This window comes from Hippopotamus amphibius, chromosome 5 (assembly GCF_030028045.1).
Source record: "Hippopotamus amphibius kiboko isolate mHipAmp2 chromosome 5, mHipAmp2.hap2, whole genome shotgun sequence".
Lineage (NCBI taxonomy): Eukaryota > Metazoa > Chordata > Mammalia > Artiodactyla > Hippopotamidae > Hippopotamus > Hippopotamus amphibius.
The window spans coordinates 171331937-171349889 of NC_080190.1; the positions used below are offsets into that span (position 1 = coordinate 171331937).

Genomic DNA, 17953 nt, shown 5'->3' on the forward strand with positions numbered 1-17953 from the left:
GGACTTCACAGGTTTAGCATGTTCCCAATTAAAACCATTCCTGCTTTGGGGAGAGGACGACGTAACAGGCTCACCAGTGCCAGGAGGCCCCCACACGACAGCATCGGAAGCTGAAGCAGCTGCTCGGGGACGGCACTCCTGCGCCGAGCCTCACGCGTTCCACTGAGCCACAGGGACACAGCTGGACGACCGGCAGGCGTGGACTCACCAACAGACCCCAGACACACCGGGTGGCTCCCATGAAGGCAGCACATCCACCCCACAGCACAGCTGACAGCTCTGAGAGGAGACTGGTGTGTGGATGCGAAGACTCGTGCCACGGCTGCCCCCGACAGCAGACGGAAGGGGGAGGCCACACGGCCAGCTGCAGAGGCAGACGTAACGACACTGAAGGGCCTGACCCGGGCGGAGGAGCACACGAGACGGCAGGGAAGACACCGGGGCCTGGGAGGAAGTCCCTTTCCCAGCTCCTCCTCCACCGCCGCCTGCCAACAGTGCACCCTGACAGCACCCTGCGCTCCACGCCTTCACTCCCTCAGGCGGGAATCTTCTTCCCACATCCCAGGGCCCCTGGCCAACACGAGAGCCCCAACACCCAGTCACCAAGCTTCCGTGTGAGCATCTGAGTGGCAGGGACTCCCAGAGACACCACCTTCCTCTTTCCCACAGGGCCCTACGTGGAGACTCTCTCCCTGAACCCAGCTCTTCAGCGTTTCAATCCAGCGACGCGGCCTCTGTCAACCCAGGTCGGGGCATTCCCTCCCACCAGAAGGCATCCAGGTCCTCTCACCGTCATCTTGTTTTCGTCAAGAGCAGCCCCAATGGCTCACAATTTGTGGTCCCACTGACTCACAGCCTGTTTGGCCAAGCTCTTCTGATGGGTCTAATCAGTCAGTGCCCGTTAAACGTCAAGAATACACGCACTGCCCTGAAATCCTGGGCCCAAACGTCTGCCTACTTGAAGTCATTTCAGGTGACTGTGCTGCCTGCTCCCCAGTCACAGCTGCTGAGACCTTCCATCCCCTCGCTCTACACACTCTCCCCGGGCAGGCGCATCCAACCTGAGCTTTCCAGATGCTGACAACCCATCGACAACTCAGAGCTCAGCCCCAACCCTCCTCGTGCTCTGCGGAGACAGCTCATCTCTGTTCACGCTCCAGTCCCAAGGCACCTTCGCACTAACACTCACTTCTTACCTGTATATTCATTCTGGCTCCCTTGCTGCTTAAGGAGTTGCCTAAGGATTAAGAAAAGTTTATGGGATAAACATCTGAACTGAGAATAATTATGCATTAGATAAATTTTTCAAATGAACAAGAAAAAGGCAGGCAACGTTCTACTTCCATCCGTACTGTCCTCAACTCAACCCACAAACTCCCAAAGCTTCAGGAAACAGGAGGCAGCAGCACCGCCACACGAGGCACTCAAGCTTCAGTCTAACTGCTTCCTGCACCTCACAAAGAAGGAGAAACGCTGAGGAACAGCTTTCCACAAACACAGATCCGTTATCAAATACACGCTTCCTTTTCTTTCTGAAAAACACTCAAAACTTTGCCTCCAAAAGGCTCCGCAGAAACTCAGAGCGCCAAGCCCGTGGCAGGCTGCCCTGTGGGGGCCGACTCACCTTCACGTGGCCCGGGTCCCCAGGCCGGCTGCCCTCAGCTGGGTTCACAGGCTTGCTCTCCACCCGGGGCCTCACGACCTGGCGGAAGGGGCTGCACAGCGGAAAGCCACTCACACTGATGCCATCTGAAAGACAAGAATAAAATTGTAAGTAAGGAGTTATTAACCGGATTTTTTTTTTAATGTGGGAGATTTTATTCAAAAATCACTAGTAACTGGAGCAGTGCTCTGGTTTGTCCGCACTTCTCTATCTCGTGTTAATTACAACTGCCTGGTGAGTCGCCCATGAACGTACACTCACACCTGCTATAGATCAACGTTGAGGACGTACCACTTCTGAGCGAAGCCAGATGCCTACCGCCTGTCAGGAGGCACAGCCACAGGGCCCTGCCACCTGCACCGGCCCCCGGCTTCCTGTGCTCGGACGATGCCAAGCTGCCTTTACCTTCGGCCTTTGTACGAGCTGCTCCCCAGCCCCCGTTCCCATAGCTGGCTTCACCGTGCCACCTGAACTTAGTCTAAAAGCCACCTCCTCTTCCAATTTCAGGAAGCCACTACTGTGTCACAGGACCGTATGTAAACCTCTGTAGGGCACTCACTGCCACCTGTTCCTTTTCTTAATTGGCAGCGTTACCTGTCGGTCTAATCCAGGGCTCATCCTTAAGTCCTTTACTTCACACCCCGCATCCAATCCAACAGGAATCCTCGTCAACTCTCAAAGTACTTCCAGAAATGGGACTTCCCTGGCGGCGCAGTGGTTAAGAATCCACCTGCCAATGCAGGGGACACGGGTTCAATCCCTGGTCCCAGAAGATCCCACATAAGCCTGTGCGCCACAACTACTGAGCCCATGTGCCTAGAGCCCGTGCTCCACAACAAGAGATGCCACCGCAATGAGAAGCCCGTGCACCACGATGAAGAGTAGCCCCCACTTGTCGCATCTAGAGAAAAGCCCGCACACAGCAGCAAAGACCCAAAAAGCAGCCAATAAATAAATAAATAAATAAATTTATTGGGAGGGGAGTATTTCCAGAAATGGCTTTCAAGGAAGGCCACCATCCTGGTCTGGGTCACCATCACCCCCTCCAGGACTAAGGATGAGGCCTCCTAGCTGCCCCCTTGCTGCTCTGGCTCGTTTCCGTCCACGGAAATGTAAATGAGGTCACCCCACCCCCAGGACACCCCGTGTTACTCAAGGGCCCTGTGCACAGCACAACAACTACATGAGGTTGAAGGAAAATGCACCAACTCTCATTTTCAGACCACAAAAACTGCTGACAACAGTGTAGGTAAGTATCTTCTGCACCCCAAAAGAAACTGACTCAATTATCAACTAGGGCCATTTCTAAATTACATGGAGGTGTCCGTCAATTTTGAAGAAACATTTGTTAGGAACAGCACCATGAGAAGTTAATTTTTAAGTAAACTGCACTAAGCAGAGAAAAAGCAAACCCAAAATACAATTCCAGATGGTGGCTAGAGGACAGTTTATGAATCCCTCAGAATCCCAACAGAAAGTCAACAGAGCAGCAGAGAGCAACACCAAAACTCACTCACAAGTAAACCAGGTGCTAACACGTCACCCAACAGGCAAGCAGGTGAGTACACATCCCCAACCCACAAGCAGCGCACACTGAACAGGCACCAAATGCAGCTCAGGCACGCCGACTTCTGATAACAGCAGGTAAACCACTCAGACCAGCCCAGCCGCTGAGAACAACTCAAGGTCGCAGACAAGACGCTGGAGGGCCAGTGAGGAGGGGAAGCCCTGCAGGGCCACGGTTCGGCAGCAGGAGGAAACACAGGGGCACGGGCCTGGCACTCAACTTCCCAGAAGTGCCTGGAGCTCCCTGAAGAACTGACCAACAGGCTGAGAAGCTGAGCAGAGCTGTTCACACTCACAGGACCAGGCTGGGTGGCAGTGACATTCTGCATCCCCTATAAAGAATGGATGGTAAGCCCAGGAAGCCTCGAGTGAGACCTCAAGGATGACACACCAAGTGAAGGGTAGACTGGAAATAAAGCAGCCTCCCGGGGAGCAGAGCCCAGCTCTGAATCAGGTCAGTACCTGCCATCAGATTCAGGCGATTCTTCTGCCAAAACACATTCCCTGTCGCCCCTGCTCTGTCCTGTGTCTTCTCACCTTTGTGCACCTCTGACAACCACCTCTGTGGACCCTAAAATCCCCAGTTCATCATGCCTCCGCTAGCCACCCTGGCTGGAAATACTCCTTCCTCTGAGTCCCAGCACCCATCTACACTGAGACCCACGCTCACTACAGGTGGGTGGCCCTGTATCTAGGAAGACAGGCCAGGAGGCACGGCCCTGGTGGGGCCAGGGCATATAAAGTGTTTGTCACAAGACCTGGTACCTGGCAAACAGTCAGCAAAAACAGCTAATGTTTCTACAACAATTTATATGCATGTCCTAGATTTCTTACATGACTATACACTCCTTGAGGACAAAATTTTTATCAATTTCACTATCGCACACCCCCCCCCCCAACAGTAGCTGGCACAAGCTCTAGAAAATCATAAACCCACAGTACATGTCAAATAAATGAATAAGTCATAGGGTCAAATTTAGTAGTTTATAGGCCACGGTTAGTGAAAATTCCATCATCCCAAAGTCACATTCAATAATCAACTCAATTCACAGTTAACTGAAATTTCATCAGGTATCTCTGTGCAAACACCTATTTGCAAAAGTCAATCCAAAGCTGTGAGGTTTAAATGAGTTATTTCTCTCCCTTTTCTCATTCTCCAAGCACCACAGGCATCATCTATAAAACCTCTCCAGTACACCACAGTGTCTGCTGTGAGGGAACTAGTATTACAAACACAGACATTTGCAAAACACAAACTCCACACTCTTCAGCATCCTACTCTAGAAACGAGGTCAAGTGGGGCCTGTAGGTGAGCCCCTAGGTCATCCCCCACTGAGCTCAGGCAGGTGCCCAGCAGACGGTAAATGCCATCCCTCGCTCCCCCACGCGTGGCCTGGGGTACAGTGTCCTCCACTCTCCCCTATGGAAAGCGTCCGTCATTAGCAGATGACACAAATGCTGCCAGCTCCCCAAGGACCGCGATGCCTCCTTGCCTTGGAAATACCAATCCTGTTTCACTCACGTAACAAGGCTCAACACCGCCTTTCTGCAGGGGTCCAGAGGCACCGGGCTATAGGGAAATGTCCTGAGCAGTGGGTTAGTCTGTCCTCCTTCTCCACCCCAGGTGGTTCTGGCGGGATCGGGGATGGCCCTAGTCCAGCCGTGGTGAGAGATGGGAACGTCCCGTCAACAGTGGCTCATCCAGCAGGGGCTCAAAAAGCGTTTCTGAGATTTGATCCACAAAGGGTGGGGCAGGTGCGGTGGATCTTCCTTTGAATTGTATGTTCTAAAGATACAGGTTAGGGCCTTCCTGCAGCCATCCTTCCCATCACACTGAGAGTCTGAGCAAGTCACACAACCCTGAGACCTCGGTTTTTCTGACTCTAAAATGTGGACCAACTCAAGGGAATCAGTGAAAAGTACCAATCTGCAATGTCTTGGAACTGGACAGATCTAGGACGTGGGCACTTAGCCAAAAAGGCTAGAAATTACATTTGAAATTTGCCTCCATTTCTGACAAAGTCCTCAAAGAAACCTTAGAAACCTGTAATCTTCAAGCTCAGAAAAAAACATATACTAAAAAAGCTACTCTCCCGCTTCTTCAAAGACTAAAGAATTCTGCCCTCCAATCCAATCAAGAATGGAAAAGACAAGCTATGTATAAATTATGAATGGAGACAGAAGATCACCAGCTCAAGTGGGAGACAGAAGTCAGCCTTTGGGAGGTTGGAAGAGGAGCCCTTCACCCACATGAGGAGGGGGCTGGAGAGAAGGGGGTGGCAGCAGAGGGTGGCAAGAGGCTGGATGGAGCCAACCGAGTGAGCAAGGAGGGGGCCACTCCCAGCTGGGCAGGGGGAGGGGAGGAAATTCTGTTCAACCATTTTGGCCAATTTTCCTGCCAACACAGGCTACCGCGAATAGAACAGAGAACAGATTGGGATGACAATTAACAGGAAGACAAGACAAAAAAAGTTACAAACAGACGAAGGCGGCCTCGCAGGAAGACCGCAGAGTTGAGTGGATTTGTGAGGACAGGGTATTTAAGAATGGGACGAGCTGCTAGACCATCATGAATCAAACTGAGCTTTTAGACAGAATCTCATAGTTACCGTTTACAGAGCTCCATTTTTCTGTTAAGAGCATCTCTGTGGGCAATTCAGAGATACAATTTTAAAGGCTAAAATAGAACCTGTCTCTCAAAGTCAGCTGTATCACAACCACGGTGACAAGTGGGAGAAATGACAGCTGAAAGTGGGATGTGCAGCGGGGAGAAAAAGCACAGTCACAATAAAACTCTGCGACTGCGCAGGGCTGGTGGCTGAGTGCTTACTGTGTGCTCAGCACAGCACTGGGCATGCAGGACATGTCCTCTAACTGCTCCTCACGCCCCACGAGGTGGGCATGATCTTATCAGTCCTACAGATGAGGAAGCTGAGTTACTTAAGTAACTCGGGAGTTCATCAGAGGCACAGCCGTAACTAAAAGCCACGACCCAACAGAATTGGGACACACGACGCATTTCAGCCCTAACGTGAGCTTCCATGAAGCTGCCCCAGCCAGGCTGCTCTGCAGGGCGCCATCCCACGAAACCTGCCATGAGGGTCCTCACGATGGTTTAGCATCCGTCTCCAGTGAGGGTGCCACTCAAGAAACGTGTCCATTTTTGTGCACTTTCAAAACAGACACTAATACTGAAGGCTGAATACATATTTTCCTCGCTGGTGACAAGTGTATGAAATAAACTAAACCAGAATAAAATATATTTACAAAGGCCAAAGGGGACAACCATTTCCCAGTGGGAGTTTGTCAGGGTACGCTGTTCCAGGTAGAATATATTCTGAAGACGCTTTTTCAATTATTCATAAAGTCCATGGGTGCCAAAAAGCCCATCTGGTTATCATAAAATATCCTCAAGAAAACCAAAGCAGGAGAAGCATTTGGCTCAGAAATTAGGCAATACTCATCCTCAATTTCCATAGAGAAAGTGGTGCGTTCATTCATTCAGAAACTCCGGGATAGGCTTAGGAAGAGAAAGTAATTCATGTAGAAACAGGGTCTTTATACACCATTCAAACGGCAATAGTCCTCCCTCCACCCCCTGGCCTTTCCTCCCGCTAGAGCAGGGGGCAAGGAGGCCCTCCTGAGGGGCCCCACTGGTCCCTCACTGCTCTCGCCCCACGACCGGGCTCCCGGGATGTCTGCAACCTCTTCCTCCTCCACGCATTCATTCTGGGCGCCCTCGCCCTGTACCAGGGCTTCTCCTTTTATCATCATTACTGAGACACAATTAGCATCTCATAAACTGCAGACATTTCAAGTGTACAACTGGGGGAGTTCTGACAGGCCTGAAACAAGCAGCACAACTGAGCTGGTGAACACATCCACCTACTGCCGGATTCCCTGTGCATCCTCACACGCCCTCACTGCCACCCTCCCGGCCAGGTACCCTCTGCTGGCGCTACAGGTGAGTGTGTGTTTCCCAGAAGTTAACGCATCATACCTGTTATGCATTAACGCACTCTTCTGCAGGCTTCTCTCCCTCAGCACACTCATCTTGGAATCACTCCACGTTATTGCACCTATCAATAGTTCACTCCTTTCTACTGCTGAACAGCATTCCAGTGAGTGGATATGACACAATTTGTGTATCCACTCACCTACTGATGAACACTCATGTTGCTTCTGGTTTTTGATTATTACAAACAAAGCTGCTCTGCACAACTGCGTACAAGCCATTGTATGGACATATGCTGTCACTTCTGGTTAAATATCCAGGAATAAGATGGTTGGGTTATATGCTATGTGTATATTTGATTTTCCAAGAAAGTTATTAATGAGCTGTTAATATGTTTGCAAACAATAAAAGGGAATTCGAAGGAATAAATAAGGAAGAAGAGCCGATCAAAAAATGAGCAGGCAACTTAAGAACAAAATATCACCTCTTTTGTGTGTTTTTTTGTTTTGTTTTGTTTTGTTGTTGGCAGCATCGTGCAGCTTGGGGGATCTTAGTTCCTTGATCAGGGATTGAACCGGGGCCACAGCAGTGAAAGCGCTGAGTCCTAACCACTGGACAGCCAGGGAACTCCCCAAATATCACCTCACAAAGTGAAAAATAAATTGGATAATTTAAACACTCATTAAAGAGCCAAACAGAAAATTAGGCAAAAACAAAAAGTTAGTTTCCGCTCCTGTTTTTTCCAATTCCCTATCTAGAATGCGGCACATGGAGAAGAGGAGGAATGTAAAAGGAACATCAGAGGCCACACGGGGAACAGGAGTCAGGGAAGCAGGTGAGAGTAAAGTGGGGAAAGCTGGTATCTGAAGAGAGACTGGCTGAATAATGGAAAAATATGAATCCTCAAATTCAGAAAGCACAAGAAAGCGCAACAGGACCAATAGAAAGAAACACAAACCTAGAAATGACACAGTAAACCTGTAGAATACCGAAAAATAAGGAAAAGATCTTTTTAAAAACATACAGGGACGTGTCCACAGAAAAACTTGTACGCAGATGCTCATAACAGCATTAATCATGGCAGCCAGCGTGGAAACAATTCAAAGACCTATCAACCAACGAATGCATAAACAAAAACAGTCTGCCCATACAATAGGATATTACTCAGCCACGGAAAGGAATGAGGGCTGACACAGGCTGCAACACTGATGACCCTGAAACATCACACCAAAGGGAAGAAGCCAGACACAAAAGGCCACAGCTTACATGATTCCACTTATATGCAACGCTCAGAATAGGTAAACCCAGAGAGACAGAAAGTAGATTTCTATTTGCCAGAGGCTGGAGGAGGGGAGAATGGTGAATGACTCCTAACGGGTTTGGGGTTTCCTTTGGGGATGAACAAAATGTTTTCACCTTGGCTGATTGCACAACTCTGAATATACTAAAAATCACTAAATTGCACACTTCAAAAAAAATGATACAATTCACCCACTGAAAGTAACCTTCTTTGAATATAAATAGTGTAGTGTAGTGTAACCTTCTTTGAATATAAATACCTCAGGGAAAAAGAAAATGGATATTGTATCCAAAGGACCAACATGTACACAAACAGCTAACTTTCCAACATCAGTGGAAGCCATCAGACAGTAAGAATTAGTCTTCAAAGTGTTTAAGAAAGTTTAACTGCTAATCTAGAATTATATATACAGCAGAACTTCCTGTCAGAAATACTGGTGACATAAAGACATTTCAGAACAAAAGCTGAAAAAACCTAGCACCAATACATCCTCACTAAAGGAGCTCAACGAGGAAAGGAACCCTCATACGCCGTTGCTGGGAGTGTAAATTGGTGTAGTCACTGTGGAAAACAGTACGCGGTTCCTCAAAACACTAAAAATAGAGCTACCATATGATCCAGCAATTCCACTCCCTGGGTATAAATCCGGACAACATGAAAACACTAATTCAAAAAGATACACACCCCCCTGATGTGCTTAAGCAGCGCTACTTACCACAGCCAAGACATGGAAGCAACCCAAGTGCCCATCAGCAGACAAACGCATAAAGAAGACATGGCACATATACGCACAGTGGAATACTGCTCAGCCATAAAGAAGAATGGAGTTCTGCCAGAAGCCTCTGCTATGAATGAAGCAGTATCACAAAGGCCTCTGAAGCTGCAGTCCTAAAATCTGAGAGTAGGATCTCCTTCTGGTGTCCCAGTAGGAGAAGAAACGAAAGGTCTAGTTCCACACTGCTGTGCATACGAGGAATACTCTCCTGCAGTAACGTCCTGCTGTCACCTCCACAGCGAAGCATGAAAGCCATACCTTTTCACAGCAGACAAGGTGTACAACGTGCTATGAGAGCCGGTTTCCAGCGAGACGGTGTTGGGGAGCCTGCTGCTGCTGGTCACCTTTGCTGAAAAGCAGCACCATTTGAGTCACTGGCCACACGGGAAGCCGACTACAGTGGACTTTTAAACCACGTGATGGTCCTCTTAGCTTCAGGACATTACTGAGTTCCTGCCCCTCTAAAGACGGTTAAGAAAAAAAGAAGCAAGTGAAACTGAAGCAGGTGACACTCGGCCAAAGGACCTCAGGGACCCCTAGTGACAGAGCCCTGAAATGGGAGCCTGAGAGTGCCACCTCTTTTCTTTGGAAATCTTCAAAGGAAGTGAAGGATTAGGACACTTGAGGAACACACTGTACAGCACACAGAACTATATAATCAATATCCTGTGATAAGCCACAATGGAAAAGGGTATAACAATATACACACAGATGTATAACTGAAGCACCTTGCTGAGCAGCAGAAATTAACAACACTGTAAACACTATACTTCAATTAAAAAATTACTTTTTAAAAAGAGACATGAGAACATGTGTTCCAATCCCAGACATGTTCCCTTTGTCTGTCCAGAACCAATTTGCTTAAAGGAACACTGGACATGGAAGCAAAGCCCTGGCCCTGCCAACCCCTGCCCCCAACCTCGGGAAAGACTGATCATGGATCAACAGGAACGGTCTCAGCAGTGCTAATAAATGCTGCTCTCATGCTTCCACTCTGGGTCTTACACATCTTTTATATCTTGTTTACACGTATTATTCCATTTCTACTTAAAGAGAAATACAATAAATGAACATCAATTCTCCAAAGAAAGCCACAGGAATAGCTCTGTTAGCATATATTATTTTAGGATAAAATCAGGAAAACAAAATCAGAGTACTGCCAATTCAAAATTGGAAATAGGATGCCTTTTCCACGATAACAAAGGGAGAGTGGTGGTTCCAAGCCAAATGATGACACGTGCTTGTTCTTTTAGAAACAAGAAATTCAAAGTACAGTCTGAATGTCTGAGCCCTCTTCACAGCAGTTCTCAAGCACTGCACATCCCTAAAAAACTAGGAAGCTCATTATTTCTTCACTAAAGAGTTAGCCAAGCCACAGAAATCACAAAGCTGAAGTTTCAAGTCAGGACATTAATTTTAGGAATTATCAAAAGAAAAAGTTCGCCCCAGCATCATCCCCCAAAACCTTTCCTCTCCAACTAATTAGTTGCTAATACTAATGGGGTAAACTCTCTTAACGAATAACTGTTAGAATCTCTCTCTCTCTCACACACACACACACACACATACACACTTCTCAAAAACTAAGTTCCCAGAACTTGGTTTCTGCCACAGTTTTTACACGTGCATGAAAAACTAATTTCCCCACCCCTTTCGCTTTCACCCTCTTAGGTCCTTCTCATTCTGTAAATTTTACCTCCGAAGACAAGGCTTCCCCCACTCCCTGTGATACAGTCACAGTAACATGTACCTCTCCTACCTGGCATTTAACAAAGTTGTCTTTTTTCATTTATTTGTGAAAATTTTATTTATTTCATTTATTTCATCAATTATTAAATTGCCCGTCTCTCCCACTAGACTTGTGTGGTCTGAGTGGCCGCAAGATAGTGGCCTTTAAAGTAATTAAAATCAAATAATACTTGAGATCCTCAGATGCACCATCCACATCACAAGTGATCCAAGCTACACATGACCGATGGTCACCCTACCAGACAGCTCAGAACAGGAAGTTCCCCATCGCAGAGTTCTGATGGACAGCACTGCACTGGACACTAAGCTCCTCGAGAGCACAGACTGCGTCTCATTTTACTCCTCAGGACAATCCCAAGAGCAGTACAGTACAGACAAGCCTCGTTTCACTGCACCTCCCAGATACTGCACTTTTTACAAATTGAAGGTTTGTGGCAACCCTGTGTCAAGCAAGTCTATCAGTGTCATTTTTCCAACAGCATCTGCTCACTTCATGTCTCTGTCTCACATTTCTGTAGTTCTCACAGTATTTCAGACTTTTTGATTATTGTATTTGTTGCAGTGATCTGTGATCAGTGATATTTAATATTATTATAGATGTTTAGGCATTTTTTTAGCAATGAAGTATTTTTAAGGTATGTGCATTTTTTTTTTCAGACAATGCTATTGCACACTTAATAGACTATAGTGTAAAAAACTTTAATAAGCACTGGAAAACAAAAAGACCATGTGACTCACTGTGGTTGTCTGGAACTGAACCCACAGTATCTCCAAGGTATGCCTCTACATGGAATAAAACAGACACTCCATAAATATGTGTTAGGGGAGAGGGAAAAGTACACGCCATAATTGCTTACTTTACTTAACTACACATTGCATTATAAAAACCCAGAAAGAAAGAAATTATTTAAGTTCTGTTACCTGATTAGAACAGAATACTAGTAATTAGTTACATTTCCATAACTTAAAACTGTATGACATAACTTCAAATATTCTATAATATCCACTCCCATTCAAATACTTATATGAGTACTTAATATATACACACACAAAATTAGCTCAAAAACTATAGATTAAAACAGGAACTAAAATGGTTTTACTGGTGAATTCTACCAAACATTTAGAAATTAATGCCAATCCTTCTCAAACTCGTCCAAAAACTAAGGAAGAGGGAACACTCCAAAACTTATTTTCCCAGGCTAGCATTACCCCAATACCAAAGCCAGACAAGGAAACTACACATCAACATCCCTGGTGAATACAGGTGCAAAATTCCTCAACAAAATATTAGCACATCAAATTTCAACCATACATTAAAAAGCATCATACACCATGATCAAGTGGGATTTATCCCTGGGATGCAAGAATGGTTCAACATAGCCAATCAATAAATGTGATACACACATATTAACAGAATGAAGGATAAAAATCATATGATCATCTCAATAGATGCAGAAAAAGCATGTGACAAAATTCAAAATCTTTTCATAATAAAAACCCTCAACTAATTGGGTGTTGAAGGAACACACCTCAACAAAATAAAGGCCACATATGACAAGCCCACAGCTAATATACTCAACTGGTGAAAGGCTGAAAACTTTACCTCTAAGAACACGAACAAGACAAGGGTGCCCACTCTCACCATTCTTATTCAACATAGTACTGGAAATCCTAGCCAGAGCAATCAGGAAAGAAAAAGATATAAAAAGGTATCCAAATCATAGAGGAAGAAGTAAAATTATCTTTATTTGCAGATAATATGATCTTATATAGAATCCTAAACTCAACCAAAAAAACAATATCTGATCCAAAAATTCAGTAAAGTTGCAGGACATAACATTAACATACGGAAATCCGTTGCTTTCCTACACACCAACAAAAAAACAATCTGAAAAAATAAAGAAAATCCCATTTACAGGGGGCTTCCTAGGTGGCGCAGTGGTTAAGAATCCACCTGCCAACGCAGGGGGACATGGGTTCGATCTCTGCTCCAGGAAGATCCCACATGCCACAGAGCAACTAAGCCTGTATGCCACAACTATTGAGCCTGTGCTTTAGAGCCCATAAGCCACAACTATTGAGCCCATGTGCTGCAACTACTGAAGCCCACGACCTAGAGCCTGTGCTCCGCAACAAGAGAAGCCACGGCAATGAGGAGCCCGCACACCAAAATGAAGAGTAGCTCCCACTCACCGCAACTAAAAAAGAAACCTGGCGCACAGCAAAAAAGACCCAACACAGCTGATATAATTAATTAATTAATTTAAAAAAAAAAGAAAATCCCATTTACAATAGCATCAAAAACATAAAATTGTTAAAAATTTAACCAAGGAAATGAAAGATCTGAACACTAAAAACTGTAAGACTCTGATGAAAGAAACGGAAGAAGAAACAAAAATGGAGAGATATCTTGTTTGTGGATAAGAATATTGTTAAAATGTCCATATTACCCAAAGCCATCTATAGAGTCAATGCGATCCCCATCAAAATTCCAATGGCACTTTTCACAGAAATAGTAAAAGCAATCCTAAAATTCGTAGGGAGCCACAAAAGACCCCAATACCCAAAGCAATCCTAAGACAAAGGACAAAGCTGGAGGTATCATACTTCCTGATTTCAAATTATATTCTGATTATATAGTAATCAAAATAGTATATAGTAATCAAAACCATCAAAACAGCATAAAAATATAGACACAGAGACCAATGGAAAATAGAGAGCCCATAAATAAACTTTCTTGTCAACTAATATTTGACAAGAGAGCCAAGAATATTCACTGGGGAAAGGCAGCCTCTTAAATGGTGCTGAGAAAACTAGATAACCACATGCAGAAAAATAAAACTGGACCCCTATCATAAATCATTTACAAAAAATAAACTCCATAGAATGAAGACTTAAATATAGGATCCGAAACTGAGAAACTCCTATAAGAAAGCATAGGAGAGGGCTTCCCTGGTGGTGCAGTGGTTAAGAATCCGCCTGCAATGTACGGGACGAGGGTTCAAGCCCTGGTCCAGGAAGATCCCACATTCTGCGGAGCAACTAAGCCCATGCACCACAACTACTGAGCCTGCGCTCTATAGCCCACAAGCCACCACTACTGAGCCCACATGCCACAACTACTGAAGCCCACACACCTAGAGCCCGTGCTCTAGAAGAGAAGCCACTGTAATGAGAAGCCCAGCCACCATAACAAAGAGTAGCCCCTGCTCACCACAACTAGCAAAAGCCCACGCTCAGCAACCAAGACCCAATACAGCCAAAAATAAAATAAATAAATTTGTGAAAAAGACAGAAAGACAGAAAGAAAGAAAACACAGGAGAAAAGCTCCTTGACACTGACCTTGGAAACAATTTTTTGGATCTGACACCAAAAGCATGAGCGACAAAAACAATACAAGTGGAACTACATCAAACTAAAACAATTCTGCACAGCCAAAGAAACAATCAACAGAAAAGCAAATCTACAGAATGGGAGAAAATATTTGTAAATCATCTATTTGATAAGGGATTAATATCATGTGTATAAAGAATTCATACAACCCAATAAAAAAAATCTGATTTCAAAATGGGCACAGGAACTAAGTAAGATACTTTTCCAAAGACAACATGCAGATGGCCAAAAGCTACATGAAAAGGTGCTCAACATCACTCATCATCAGGGAAATGCAAAGCAAAACCACAACAAGACGTCACCTCACACCTGCTGGAATGGCTGTTCTCAAAAAGACAATAGGTAAGCGTTGGCAACGACGAGGAGACAAAGAAACAAGCGCACCCTCATGCACTGCCGATGGGGGTGTAAACTGGCGCAGCCGCGGTGGAGAACAGTGTGGCGGTTGCTCAGAAAATAAAAAATAGAACTACCATATGATTTGGCAGCCCCACTTCTGAGTACATACCCAAAGGAAATTAAAAAAAGGATCTCAAAGAGATATCTGCACCCCATATTTACTGCAGCATAATTCACAATAGCCAGGATGAGGAAACAACCTAAGCACACCTCTACAGGTGAACACATCAATGAGGAGGAAGGAAATCCTGCCATTTGCAACAACATCGACAGACCCTGAGGGCATTACACTAAGTGAAATCAGAGAAAGACAAATGCTGTATGATATCACTTACATGTGGAATCTAAAAAAAGCCGTGCCTGTGGAAACAGACAGTGGTGGTTACCAGGGGCAGAGAGGCAGGCAAAACGGGGAGATGCTGGTCCAAGGGTACAAACTCTCAGGCAGAAGATGAACATGTCCTGGGGACCTAGTGCACAGCCTGTGATTACAGCTAACAGTATCATATTATATTCTTGAGAGTTGCTACCTAGAGCAGATCTTAAATGTTCTCACCACAAAAAAAGCAACAGTAATTAAGTGATGTGATGCCAGTGTTGGCTACGCTACAGTGATAATTACTTTGCAATACACAAAGTATCAAATCAATACAACACACTTTAAACCTACACAATGTTCTATGTGAATTATCTCAATAAAGCTGCAAAACAGGTAACTAATGATGCTGCACACCTTTCATTTGCTTATTGATTGTTTGGATATACACTTTTGTGAGGTGTCTATTAAAATATTTTGTTTTTTCACTGGGCAACATCCTTAGTTATCTGGGAAAAGCCAGTGAAAACCACAAGGTCACACATGACCCAGGACTGGCCGCACCAATTGGCGCTGAGGGTCTGGAGCACCAGAGCGCTCGCACGAGACGGCGTGAGAACCAAAATGAGCAGTCTGAAAATCTGGAAGACTGTAGAGCTACTAAAGCTCAAAGCACACAGAACCTATGGTCCAGTAAAACCACTCCTGGGCCCACACCCAACGAAAACGTAGGCTGACGTCCACCAAATACCTGTTCCAGGGTGTGTATTATTCATAATAGCCAAAAAGCAGAAACACCCCAAATGTCCATCACGAGTAGATGGATAGACTGTGGTATTTCCACACAGTGGAATATCACCCAGCAATAAAAAGGAACAAATGCCACACACAACATGCCTGAATCTCAGGCACAATGTTGAGTGGGGAAAAAGACACACAGGACTGACCTCCAGAACTGTGAGAGAATAAATTTGTGCTGTTTAAAGCCAATAAAAAAAAAAAGACACAAAAGAGCATATACTGTATTTATTTCTTCCATATGAAAGTCAACAGGCAGAACTAATCTATGATGACGATGTCATAGCTAAGGCTACCTCGATGCACGGCCATCAGCAGGGAGGGGGCAGGAGAGCACCAGCCAGGGTGCTGGAAATTACCCCGTCTGTGCGGAGAATGCAAGGGCGACTAGGAATATACGAGTAAACCCACCAAGCTGCACACACGTGTGCTCATGACTGCATGTAAGTTATACCTCCACTGAAAAGGACCCAAAAATACCGTTTATAATAAAAAGATACCTAGGAATAAGTCCAGAAGAATACTACAAGACCGTCACAGGAAAATTAGAAAATGTTATGGAAAGACATTAAAGATGACAAATAAATGGAGAGGCAAGCGTCACAGTTAGGAAGCCCAGGTCTCATGAAGTATCAATCTTCTCCCAAGTTGATCCACAGGCTCAATGCAGTCCCAATCGATATTCTACCATGAGGAACTTGACAAACTGATTCTAAAATCTGAGATCAAAGGACAGAAAATATCCAAAAAGCTCCTGAACGATCATCTAAAGGGAACTTGGCCCACCCGATGGGAAAACTTTTCAGAGGAAATAGAAAACAAGTTGCGTCTGCCTGAAGAAGGCTGGGCGACTCGGAGGACGAGCACATTTTTCAGGAAGAAAGGTGGTCTATGCAATGGTTCCCAAACTCCAATGCTTATTAGAATCATTTGCGACACTTTAAGAAATCCTGACACCCTGGTCACACCCCATGCCTATGAAATCATGAGGCCTAGGGTGGGAGCCAGGCAGAGCTCTTAAAGATCTCCAGCTGATTCCAATGTGCAGCAGAGTTTGAATCTACTGGTCTACATTCAGAGGCAATGAGCCTAACAGGGCGCAGCAAGTCAGAAAAACAAGTAACTCAGTATTTCTGGAACACAAACTAAATGAGGGATGGGCAAGGAGGCCAGACAGGCAACCAGGGCAAGGCCACGCAAGGCGGCCTTGAGGCTTCATCTGAGGGTGATGCAAAGCCCCTAGAAGGTGCACGGAGAAGAGGGACATAACACATTCTGCTCCGGAGAAAGGACTGCAGGGAAAATATGGAAGACAGCGAAGAAGGGGCAAAATGAGCTGCCGGGAGACCAGTCAGAAGGCTCCCCACGTGGTCCGGATGAGAAATGATCAGGGCCTGAAGCAGAGCAGTGATGGTGGATGTGGAGAGAAAGGGCTGGAGAGACTTGGAAAACACAACTGACAAGACTTGGTGTGATGGCAGGCATGAGCTCACACGGCCCCACCCGCGGGGACCTGTGGAAGTCACCCCTTTCTCTCTGCGGAGCAGGGGGAGCCCTCTTAAGTCACCTCAACTGAACACCACCCCCAGTGAATCAGCACCAGTGAGGTGGGAGAGGCTGTAATGGGGACAGTGAGGTCCACGGTCCAGGAGGCCTCAGCCCTGGCTGCCTGCAGTAGGATCACCTGCTGCTGATGAACGACAAACACCTGGATTTTCATGCCCTCCTAGTGGGTCAGCACGTTATTGTCCCTGAATGTAAATCAGAGCTGAGTCAACTATCCCACCTGCAGGCTAACAGGGACCAGGGGGTCAGGGCACCCCCACAGGTCATTAGGTGGGGGGTCAAGAGCTCAGCTTTCCGCCTCACTCAGCTGCGCCCGAGAGCTCCGGGAAGCAGAAGCAGCCTGACCTTTCCCTCGGCTGAGCCCCCGTGCTGTGAAATCACGGCTGTGAGTCAGAAGGCTGGCGGACGGTGCAAGCTAGACAGAGAGGCAGGCGGGCTCTCCGGTGCCTCACTAACCTCCTCCAGAACAAGA

General features: G+C 46.0%; 1 protein-coding gene across 4 annotated transcripts in view; it reads right to left on the reverse strand.

Annotated features, from left to right (window-relative positions):
- TRAPPC9 (trafficking protein particle complex subunit 9) overlaps positions 1 to 17953 on the reverse strand; it is a 490667-nt gene that overhangs the window by 329267 nt on the left and 143447 nt on the right. For 2 of the 4 annotated variants that reach the window (XM_057735068.1, XM_057735069.1), the window contains 2 exons: positions 11747 to 11791; positions 1625 to 1749 (listed from right to left, as the gene is read on the reverse strand). In XM_057735068.1, coding sequence (XP_057591051.1) covers positions 1625 to 1749; positions 11747 to 11791 — 170 coding nt within the window. The remainder of the gene's footprint in view (positions 1 to 1624; positions 1750 to 11746; positions 11792 to 17953) is intronic. The other 2 variants (XM_057735071.1, XM_057735070.1) reach the window with 1 other exon arrangement.